General features: G+C 53.8%; 1 protein-coding gene across 1 annotated transcript in view; it reads left to right on the top strand.

Annotated features, from left to right (window-relative positions):
- The window catches only part of Crtc3 (CREB regulated transcription coactivator 3), a 59,997-nt gene extending 50,459 nt beyond the window's left edge, over positions 1-9,538 (top strand). Inside the window, exons 8-14 of the mRNA XM_013011863.1 lie at positions 762-844; positions 1,876-2,093; positions 2,970-3,268; positions 5,998-6,177; positions 6,265-6,345; positions 7,892-7,991; positions 9,319-9,538. Coding sequence (XP_012867317.1) covers positions 762-844; positions 1,876-2,093; positions 2,970-3,268; positions 5,998-6,177; positions 6,265-6,345; positions 7,892-7,991; positions 9,319-9,527 — 1,170 coding nt within the window. The 3' untranslated portion in view covers positions 9,528-9,538. The remainder of the gene's footprint in view (positions 1-761; positions 845-1,875; positions 2,094-2,969; positions 3,269-5,997; positions 6,178-6,264; positions 6,346-7,891; positions 7,992-9,318) is intronic.
- The last annotated feature ends 1,749 nt before the right edge of the window (positions 9,539-11,287 follow it).

The following is an 11,287-nucleotide window of genomic DNA, read 5'->3' on the forward strand; positions in this document are numbered from 1 at the left end:
CCTGGGCGCTGTCCCTCAGCTCTTCAGCTCAAGGCAAGCGCTCTACCACTTGAGCCACAGCGCCACTTCCAGTTTTCTGGTGGTTTATTGGAGATAGGAGTCTCATAGTCTTTCCTGCCCAGGCTGGCTTCGAACCACAATCCTCAGATCTCAGCCTCCTGAGTAGCTAGGATGACAGGCATGAGCCACCAGCACCTGGCTTGTTTCCTCTTTGTCTGCCTTGTTTTGCTTTTCTATTTCTTCTTTTCCTCTCAAGTCAATTGAAAAAAGAATGTGTGTTTAAAAGCAATATATATAGAACACTGACATTTTTGAGGGAAATCATTTTTTAAGATATAAACAAAAGGCATCAAACTTAAAAAGAGTGAGTGTGATGGTGCACTTCTCTAATCCAAGAGCTCCTGCCAAGGCAGGAGCATTGGGTTTGAGGCCAGCTTTACTATAGAGTAAGACCCAGTCTCAAAGAACAAAGGGTTGAGGTGTGACTTAAGTGGTAGAATGCTTAAATTGGGGACCCTGAGTTCAAACCTCAGTACCATGTATTGTATTTGTGTATTTGTGTATATGTGTGTACAAATGTACATATGTATATACACACACATATATTTTAGTCCTTATGGCTGGACGCTTAAGGATTTAAAAAGCTTAGTCAGATTTATTGGCTGGTGGTAGTCTCTTCTGCACCGACTGCTGGCGTGCGTGGTCTCTCCTACACCGACTGCAGCTCCAAGATGTCCTGCAAGACCTTTCCTGAACATTGATTTGGCCTCCTGGCTTTATTTTTCTCTTTCCAGGTTCAGTCCTTGTCAGGGCGCCCTCGATCCTGTGATGTCGGAGGCAGCAAGTAAGTAACAGTTTTCTGCCCTAGTTTCTCCTGACAGGAAATGTCCTTTTTTTTTCTTTTGTACAATTACTTACAGATTTTTTTTTAAAAGCTGGGCGCCAGTAGCTCACGCCTCTAATCCTAGCTACTCAGGAGGCTGAGATCTGAGGATCGCGGTTCAAAGCCAGCCTGGGCAGAAAATTCCGTGAAACTCTTATCTCCAATAAACCACTAAAAAATGACGTGGTGCTGTAGCTCAAGTGGTAGAGCACTCGCCTTGAGCTGAAGAGCTGAGGGACAGCGTTCAGGCCCAGAGTTCAAGCCCTACGACCGACAAAAAAAATTTTTTTTAAGAAAATAGGACTTTTGGACTGGGAGCATGGCTCAAGTGGTGAAGCTCTTGCCTAGAAGTATGAGGTCCTGGATTCAAACCCCAGGACCACTAAAAATTTTTTTTCTTTAGAAAAAGAAAATGAGAGCCTTGAGTGATCTGACCCAGTACAAGTTCACATTTTACAGGACCTATGGGCCAAGATAGTAGATTTAGAAACCCACCAAAGAACTGTCTAAATATAAATACAAAGTAGTGCCTCACTGTTTATATAATGGCTTATAATTGGCAAAGTACTTTTTATCTATAACCTAATCTGATCTTGAAATTATTACTATACAGTCAGGTCTAATTTATAGGTAGGGAGGTTGCATTTTGGAGATACTAAGCCAGCCACCCATGTTCTCATTCAAGGGAGACATAGAGTCTCTCTTTGATAAGAAAAATATTCACTCCTGTAATGCTAGCTACTCAGGAGGTTGGGGTCTGCTGAGGACTGCAAGCCAAAGCCGGGAGGAAAACGCCATTTAACCAGAAAAGGCCAGATTGGAGCTAGCCTTGAGTGTTAAAGCTCTAAGGGACAGCACCAAGGCCTTGAGTTCAAGCCCCAATACCAGCACAAAAAAGAAACGAAACAGAGAAAGAAGGAAGTGTCATGTGTGACTATTGCCCGAAAGCTGAACGCACTGTGGAAGGTGATGGTTGCCTTGCTTTCTTTCAGTGTTTTCCCACACAATGGTCAAAACGTAGGCCTCTCCCCGTTTCTGGGGACCCTGAACACTGGGGGGTCGCTGCCCGACCTCACCAACCTCCACTACTCGGCGCCTCTGCCCGCCTCCCTGGACACCAGTGACCACCTCTTTGGCAGCATGAGCGTGGGGAGCAGCGTGGGGAGCCTCCCAGCCGCGATGACCCACCTGGGGATACGGAGCTCCCCCGGTGAGTAGCCCCTGCCCTCGAGAGGCCTGCCCTCGTCCCCCTGCGGTGAAGACCACGTGGGCCCCGGTGTCCACGAGGCTTCATGTTTTGTCAGAATGTAGCGCACGCGGCTGTGTCCCTCCCCCGCTGGCACAGGACGGACACTTTGGACTTGCAATCTGGCTGTTGCAAGCCAAAGTCCACACAGGCAGCAGTGCTGTCCCTTCTCACCGTGAGTGTGCTCTAGGCCAGGCCTCGTGCCGAGGGCCAGGATCCAGCCAGGCATGGGGCAGGGTCCCCAGCTCCATAGAGCTTCCCAGCAGCCTGTGCTATGGAAATGCCTGTCCGGAGCGGTCTCCTCCATGCAGAAGACAAAGGAGCAGCCAAACCTTCCTTTCCCCTGAGTTGTAATACAGGAGTTGAAAAGAGAGAGGAACCCTCAGGTGGGACTTGAGCAGGGCTCACGGCCCCCCCTCGGACTTTCTGAGTGCTGAGGGTATTTAAAGGCTGCGTGAGAGCCACGGCTCTGACGGAGGCTGTTTAAAGGCAGCAGAAGACTCGGGCAGCGAGCCTGGGACAGGTGTGTTAAGGGCTCTGCTGCCCTAGGCCCCTTTCCCAACGGTGGAGCTGAGGACGGTCGCCTAGTGTACAGTGCGGCCCTTTCGTACATACTCGGTCCCTCTCGGAGACAGTAACTGTCACTTGCTCGTGCCGGCTGCTTGGCATCTTCTCTCTTCTCTGTGTCACTGGCACACCTGAGACACCTGGAGTAAGAGAGACGCTCTTTGCACACATATATTGTCATCCCATATGAGGAGAGAAGTTTTCTTACTCTTTGGAAAACAAGAGGCTGCGTCTGAAACTACAGAGGTAACGTGTGAACGTGGTGTCTTCCAGGTCTCCAGAGTTCTCGGAGTAACCCTTCCATCCAGGCCACGCTCAGCAAGATGGCCCCGTCCTCGCCCCTGAGCAGCCACGCGCAGAGCTCGGTCGCCAGTGCCTCCTCTCTCCACCCCTCGCTCCGTCTCTTTTCCCTTAGCAACCCATCTCTTCCCACCACAAACCTGAGCGGCCCCTCTCGGCGCCGGCAGCCCCCCGTCAGCCCCCTCACGCTCTCCCCCCGCCCCGAGGCGCACCCAGGTTTCAGCAGGCAGCTCTCTTCGACCAGCCCGCTGAACCCACACCCCACCTCCCAGGTAACAAAAGGGGCAAAGAGGCTAAGGCAGAACCCAGCCGGCCTTTCCTTTTTTGGGGTTATTTTGGATTCGGTCCGTTGTTACAGCACATGTGGCGGTGGCTGGCGGAGTCATTTCCCTTACAGCTGGTGTGAGAGAAGAGAGTGTGAGGAATACAGAAAGGATTGATTGTCTAATGGCAGACTTGCTGGGTTTACTACTCCTAAGCAAATATTGAACAGTTTGCAAGTGTAGGGCATGGAGAACACAGTGCAGATTTGTCTAAGATAGTGAAGGAAACTAGGTCACAATTTCAAAACTTGTGTGGAGAATTACCTGTTGACTCTATATACATTAAGCCACAGCAGAGAGCCAAAAAACAAAAAACCTTAGTACCTTTCCAAAGCTTTGATAGTCCATTAGCTCTCTTGCCTAATTACCACAGTAGATTTGAGAAGCAATACGTCTATTGTTCATGACATACTATCACGAGGACTATAGCTCTATAAAAGGATTAAAAGAAGTCTATTTAGGCAGAGATTAGGAGGATGACAGTGTAAGGCCCTCCTGTCCCCCTTACAAAACACACACACAGGGCTGGGAAGGTGGCTCAGTGGTAGAGCACTTGCCTTGCATGCTCGAGGCCCTGGGTTCGATTCCTCAGCACCACATAAGCAAAAAGAAAAAAGCCGGAAGTGGCACTGTGGCTCAAGCGGTAGAACACTAGCCTTGAGCTGAAGAGCTGAGGGACAGCGCCCAGGCCCAGAGTTCAGGCCCCACGACCGGACCAAACACACACACACACACACACACACACACACTAGCACATACACACGCCGGGCCTTGCCTGAAAAAAATCACTAAAGCAAAACGGGCTGGAGGTGTGGCTCACATGGTAGAGGTGCTGCCTAGCAAGCCCACTCCAGCCCCCCCAGGGGAAAGATGGAAGGTAGGGAAGAAGGACACATGTCCAAGTCACATACCTATTACTGAATTACAGAAGTTGAAAGTACAGTTTTAACTTATGTTTTTATTCTAAACACTTAAAGGTAGTTCTTAGCATAATCATCTGTGAATATATATATATATATATTTTTTAAATTAATTTATTTATTGTTTGGTCTGGTTGTGGGGCCTGAACTCTGGGCCTGGGCGCTGTCCCTCAGCTCTTCAGCTCAAGGCTAGCGCTCTACCACTTGAGCCACAGCGCCACTTTTTTCTTTTTGTTTATGTGGTGCTGAGGAATCGAACCCAGGGCCTCAGGCAAGGCAAGCGCTCTACCACTGAGCCACCTTCCCAGCCCAGCCCCTGTGAATATATTTTTAATCTATCGGTCACACACTAGGTATATTATAACATCGTTAACTACTAGTCAGGTAATGAGTACTGGTGTAGGATGGCGGGAGGGGTCAGATCTCATTAGTCACTCTCCCATCACTGCCCAGGAAACTGACCGTGCAGCTTGCCTTTAGGGGGGAGGGGAGGAATTGTATAACTTTTTTTATTTTTTATTTTTTGTCGGTCATGGGGCTTGAGCTCTGGGCCTGGGCACTGTTCCTCAGCTCTTCGGCTCAAGGCGAGCACTCTACCACTTAATCCACAGTGCCACTTCAGGTTTTCTGATGGTTAACTGGAAATAAGAGTCTCATGAACTTTTCTGCCTGGGCTGGCTTTGAACCACAATCCTTAGATTTCAGCCTGCTGAGTAGTTAGGATGACAGGCGTGAGCCACAGCCACCTGGCTTAAGGATTTTTAAAATAACCTAAACATTATGACAAGTATATTTCCTCATGGTTACTCCTGCCCGCGTGATCTGTGTTTCCTGTGTCCAGCTTGGGCCCTGTCTGGTCAGGCGTTCCTTGTGGTCTTTGGTCTCCATTCATATTGGAGAGCAGGACTCTGGCAAGCGACTAGCAGTGGTGTACTTGGCTTGCTGAGTGTGCCTTCCCTTGGGAAACCTCTCCTGCCCTAAATTAGTTTTCTCTCTACTTGTGTGCCCAGATCCATGAAGCACACACATCTGCGTGAGCCCGGGGTGTGCCTGCATCCTGACTCGCTGAAGTCTACCAGGAAAAAAAGGCGTGAGGATCTGATTCTGAGATTCTCATAAGCCCTTGGTGTTTAGTAGAAAGCCTCTTATTCTAGGCTCAGCGAGCCTTACTTCACTTCATTTCCTCTCCCCGAGGCCAGGCTCCCATCTCCTGGCGGGAGTAGCTGTCCGGGAGGCCAGGGCCCCCGAGCTGTGACCTGTCACCATGTTGCCTGCTGTTGCCACTCCAGAGCCCTTTAGAGATTCCGGGGTGCAGGTCACATCACCTCTGCCAGCGTAGCGTTTGGCTTTCTCAGCTCCCATCCCCTGTCCTCATTTAGTGTTGGTTGTTGCTATTTTGGTGTGGTTTATTAAATTGCTATTCAATCTTATAGTGTCTTGCTTTAGTGCAGGTTTGGAGGCTGCTCAGCTCGTGCCTTTTTCAGTCTTCCATACCCGCTAGGAGTTCATGGCTTCACACGCAAACAAACCATCATTTTCACAGAGAACATAGAGAGGAAAACGGCTATGTTCTTGTTTGGGTTTTTTTTTTTTTTTAAGACAGCTGAAAGGTTATTGAAGGGGAACGCTTTCAGAGGAGGTGGGTTGGAGATGCGTGGGGGTGGGAATGGCCTGTCACAGGCTGGCGTGGCGTCCAGCAGTGAGAAAAGCCTCAGGCTTCTCTAGTGACAACCTGGAGGCCCTGTTGCTGTGTTACAGATGGTGTCCTCAGAGCGAAGTCCGCTTTCCTTCCTGCCCACAGAAGCCCAGGTGTCCCCCCCGCCTCCGTACCCCACGCCCCAGGAGCTGCCCCAGCCGCTCCTGCAGCAGCCGTGTCCTCAGGATCCCTCTGCTCAGCAGGCCCTGCCACAGACGGCCTTCCAGCTCCTCCCATCCCAGGTGAGCTCCTCCTGGGCCGTTAGTCAGGAGGAGGGCTTATGTTGCTCAGAATTCCAAGCTAAATGGTCATCTCCTTCTTCCCTGAAGGGCTCGTCTTTGACCAACTTCTTCCCAGACGTAGGCTTTGACGCACAGTCCCTCCGGTCAGGCCCGGCCTTCCCTCAGCAGGTGTGTAACTGGCTCTTGCCATAAAACTGTACCATTGAGGCTGTTCCCTGTGTAGACGCCCATTGCCCGCCGCCCGCCTCCCAGTGTCACTGTGCTCTGTGCCTCAGTGCCTGTTCAGGCCAGGCCTTCGCAGGACTGTGGGTCAGGAGCACGGTCAGTACTGGAAGGGGCTGGGGCTCGGGGAGGGCAGGGCTGTGCCCGCAGGCCTTGTGGTGCGTTCAGCGGTGTGTGGCCTCCTGGGACAGCTTGGTCCAGGCTGGCACTGCTGGGGTGGTGAGCGTCCTTCCCTGAGCCATTTCAACCAGCTACTTCATTTTGTTTTTCTGTTTCTTTCTAGCACCGACCCTTTTCAATACTCCTAGATTTAGTATGCTCAGGCTCAAGATAGACTGAAGAGCAAAGGCAGGTTGAGTGGTTCCCAGAACTTAATACATTCTCACGTAGACCATGAGGAGCCGCGCAGGGCTCCTGGCCTCCCTGGTTCGGAGACTTTTCATTTCTTTTTAATTTTTGTGCAGTGCTGGGATCAGATCCTCACACTGCCGCAGAGGTGCTCGACTGCTGAGCCACGCTCCACGCCCCCTCTGCACACGCCACGCTCGCTCACCGTGCTGCACAGAGCCCTTTTCCGTCTAGACAAGAGTCGATGTTTGACTGGAAAGTGATGGAAATGCCTAAATTTTTATTACCTTTTTTTTTTTTCATTTGTTGCCACTCCTGGGGCTTGAACTCAGGGCCTGGGCAGTGTCCCTGAGCTTCTTTTCCTCAGGTTAGCTCCCTGCCAGCTGAGCCACAGCTCCACTTCTGGCTTTTTCTGAGTAGTTTATTGGAGATAAGAGTCTTGCAGACTTTTCTGCCCAGATGAGCTTCAAACCAAGATCCTCAGCCTGAGTAGCTAGGATGACAGGTATGAGCCGCCAGCACCCGGCTCAGAGACTTTTTTTTGGAGGGGGTCCCCGTCATGGGGCCTGAACGCTGGGCCTGGGCGCTGTCCCTCAGCTCAAGGCTAGCGCTCTACCACTTGAGCCACAGCGCCACTTCCAGCTTTTTTCTTTTTTGCTGAGGAATGGAACCCAGGGCCTCATGCATGCAAGGCAAGCGCTCTACCACTGAGCCACCTTCCCAGCCCCACAGAGACATTTCTTTGAGGCTGATTTGGAAGATGAGTTGGAGGCGAGGCACCTCGAGCAGCCCCGGTCCTCGTGGAGGCGTTCTCAGTGTGGTGCCAGCCTGAGGAGAGCGAACAAGAACTCTCACGCCTTTTCCAGAAACCAGCGAGGAAAGGGGCCCACCCCTCCCTCGGTGACCACCCGAGCCTCTGAGGGCCCCCACCTCGCGAGGCGGAGAAGGCTGCACACGCTGGTCCCCTCCTTCACCCTAGGGCCACCTTCTTTCAGGACATCCGCCTGCTATCACCACCGCAGGACGCACTGGGGTCCCTGAAGCATGGGATCTGGGGGTGGCCTGCGTGTTTGGCCTTCCCGGGGACCTCGGGCCCGTCTCCCGGGAGCAGACCCGCGCCTCACACACGACACTGTGCCTCCAGGTGTCCCTGCAGCAAGACGCCCAAGACCTACAGGACTCCATGCATCTGAGACCAAACCTGTATTCCAGCTGCGGGGACTTCCCCAACGCCGGCCTGACGGGTGAGTCTGGCTGCGCCACCCGCCTCAGGGCCCCACTCAGGAGGGAGGCCATTTCCCATGGCGCTCCTTTGAACAACACAGAGTGTTAGACAAAGTGGTGCCTTTTTGAAGTAGTACCTTGCTTTCTGCTCAAATGCACACCTAAATCACAGTCCTGTTTTTCTCTTCCCGCTGCAGCCGGAATGACAGGTGCTCACTACCACTCTCAGCTTTTAGGTGAGCAGGGATCTCACCTGTATGCTCAGGCTGGACTCAAACTGCTAGCCTCCCAATCTCAGCCTCTGAAGTGGCTTGGATTACAGATGTGAGCCATGGCCCCCAGCTCTGGGGGCCACAAGACGGAAGAGGGCCTGGCAGTCAAAACGCCTCTGGAGTTTTTAGTCTTGGTTTTTAACCATCATATCAAAGGATAAATCTGCAAAAGTTGGAACTTTTGGAACCTACTGTGAAGAATGTCAGTCATGCCGGGCACCCGTGGCTCCCGCCTGTCATCCTAGCGCCTCAGGAGGCTGAGATCTGAGGATCACCGTTCAAAGCCAGCCCGGGCAGGAAAGTCCTTGAGACTCTTATCTCCTAAGTTTTTCTTTTTTTTTTTTTTTTTTTGGGTCCGCTGTGGGCCTGAACTCAGGGCCTGGGCGCTGTCCCTCAGCTCTTCAGCTCAAGGCTAGCGCTCTACCACTTGAGCCACAGCGCCACTTCCGGCTTTTTTCTTTTTGCTTACGTGGTGCTGAGGAATCGAACCCAGGGCCTCAGGCATGCAAGGCAAGCACTCTACCACTGAGCCACCTTCCCAGCCCTCCAATAAGGTTTTCAGAAAATCCTGGAAGTGGCACTGTAGCTCAAGTGGTAGAACACTAACCTTGAGCACAGAGAGACTAAGGGACAGAGCCTGGACCTTGAGTTCAAGCTCCAGAGCTTGAAGGTATCAGTTATGAGGCTTATACCTACCATCCCAGCTGCTGAGGAGGCTGAGAGCAGGAGAACAATGGCATGCGCCGTTATGTCAGCTAGGGAAGGCAGACAGGAGAATTGAAGCCCGAGACCATCCTTGGAAAGACGTAAGGCCCTGTCTAAAAAATAAAGCACAAAAGGTCTGGGGAGTGTGGTTCAGGTGGTAGAGTGCCTTCCTAGTACTCTAGGAAGTCCAAACTCCAGTACTGAAAAGAAAAACAATACTGATTCAGGCAAGCACCGTGAGCCAGGGGTTGGCCGGCACCGGCGCTCCCGGGCCGTGGAACACAGCACCGGGCGCGCAGGCATTGCCGCTGGCTATTCGCAGCAGCCTGAGCCCCCACGCTCACACCTCCTAATCACTCTGTCCTTTCAGAAGATTCCAGCACCAGCCTGTTCAAAGATCTCAGCAGTGCTCTGGCAGGCATGCCTGAAGTCAGCCTGAACGTGGACACTTCATTTCCATTGGAAGAGGAGCTCCACATTGAGCCCCTGAGCCTGGATGGACTCAGCATGTTGAGTGACTCCAGCATGGGCCTGCTCGACCCCTCTGTGGAAGAGACGTTTCGAGCAGACCGACTGTGAGCAGCACATGCCAGGGCCAACGCAGAGGGGAAGAGAACGGAGCCAGGAAACATCCCGCCATTACTTATTTCCACACAGAAGGACCCGAGCCCAGGCTCCAGGCTTTGAGCTCAGGCTCCATCTCAGCACCGTCACCTGTCCCACACTCGGCCCCGTCCTGCCTCTCAGGCCTGCAGCACAAGCTGCCGCGGCAGGCAGGCTGCTCAGGAGCTCCGGGGAGCCCGCGCGCCTCCCTCGGCCCCTTCCGCCTTTCTGTCGGCCATCTGGCCGGCCGGTGTGCAGACACACAAGATGCCGGTCACGGAGGCCTCTTCAGCGCTGCGTGGTGCTCAGAGCCACTGAAGTGCAGCCTGGTGAGGAGGCTGTGGACGGAGGCTCGTCTTCGAGCACTGGTACCCCGACACCATGATGCCTTAACCATGGCACCCACGGGCAAGCCCCAGCCATGGCCCCTCACAGCCTTGACGCCTGACCTGTCCAGGGACAGGCTCAAGCCAGGCAAGCCGAGGCTTGCTTGCTTCCTCCCAGTTTGTAATCTCTCTGCTGCTGCTTCCATACACTTGTCCTTTGAACAGGAGGAAAGCAAGACTTCACTCAGTCACTGAAAACAGCCCCGCAGGAACAGACAAGCCTGAAAAGCATGGTGCTCCTTGAAGGCTGAGAACGAAGAGGAGGCTGAAGGTGTCTCACACAACCAGAGAAGCACGCCTCTCCTCCTTCCTGCCTCCCCCCCCCCGCCCCGGCAGCGGGAGGGAGCTGCTGGGGGTCCTGTCAGACCCAAGAGCTGAGCGCCCCTAGTCTCCACAGAATGGTGTCTCTGAGCTGGGGCGTTGGCCTGGAAGCCCCCGGCGTGCAGGGGCTGCGCCCGCCTCCTCACCAAGCCCCTGGCCCCTAACAAGTGCCTGGCCCAGACCAAGCGCTGCGCCACCGCCTGGTGGATGCACTCGTGCGTGCGTGAGCGAATGACGAACAGATGGGTGAAGGGACCTGCTGTGCTGCCAGGCTGTCCAACCCGTAGCTGACCCTTCCCTGCCACTCCCCCGTGACGCGTGCGGTCAGTCGCTTCTAACACGGGACGCCCGTTCCAGGCGCCCGCTCTCCCGCCGTGCTGCCGCAGGCAGTGGAAGCTGTCTTCTGAGGGCACAGCAAGCCTGCGCCTCAGAGCTCTTCCCAGATCCCTGTTTCGCTCTAAGTAGCAGAGGTTCCTGCTTTGAGGTTGAGGAAGTTGATGGTAAATGATTCGATAGTGGACCTTAGCCACGACCTCAGCATAAGCTAACTTGAGCAGATCCCCCTGCCGAGGAGCAGGAGACATAGCGACCCCCACTGGACACCCCGGGGAGGAGCAGGTGTGGAAGGCGGAGGAGAAGGTGGGAGCGTACTGAAGGGAGGGCGAGAAGCTGGAACCTTTGCCTGGATGGCTGCTGCCCTTCCCCGAGACCCCTTGGCCTTGCTCGGGCTTCAGGGCCATGTGGGAGGAAGCTGCCACACCCGGGCCTGGCCACGGGAGCCCGCCACAGCCACAGCCCCGTCCTCCCCACAGGCCCCCGTTTCCCTTCCAGCCACCCCCTCTGGAACCCAGGCATTCCTGTTTGCCCCCAGCTCTGCTGTTGGGTTAGGAAATCAACCGTTTCCCGCGAGGCCTGCGGAACTCCGTGCTGGAGAGCTCACGGGGAGTGGGTGGTGGTCTAAAGGAAAAGGGCCTGGGGGAGCTATAATACCACCCCGCACCCCAGAGTGCCACTGGAAGCCAACTCCTG

This window comes from Dipodomys ordii, unplaced genomic scaffold, assembly GCF_000151885.1.
Source record: "Dipodomys ordii isolate 6190 unplaced genomic scaffold, Dord_2.0 Scaffold15, whole genome shotgun sequence".
In the NCBI taxonomy this organism is placed as follows: Eukaryota; Metazoa; Chordata; class Mammalia; order Rodentia; family Heteromyidae; genus Dipodomys; species Dipodomys ordii.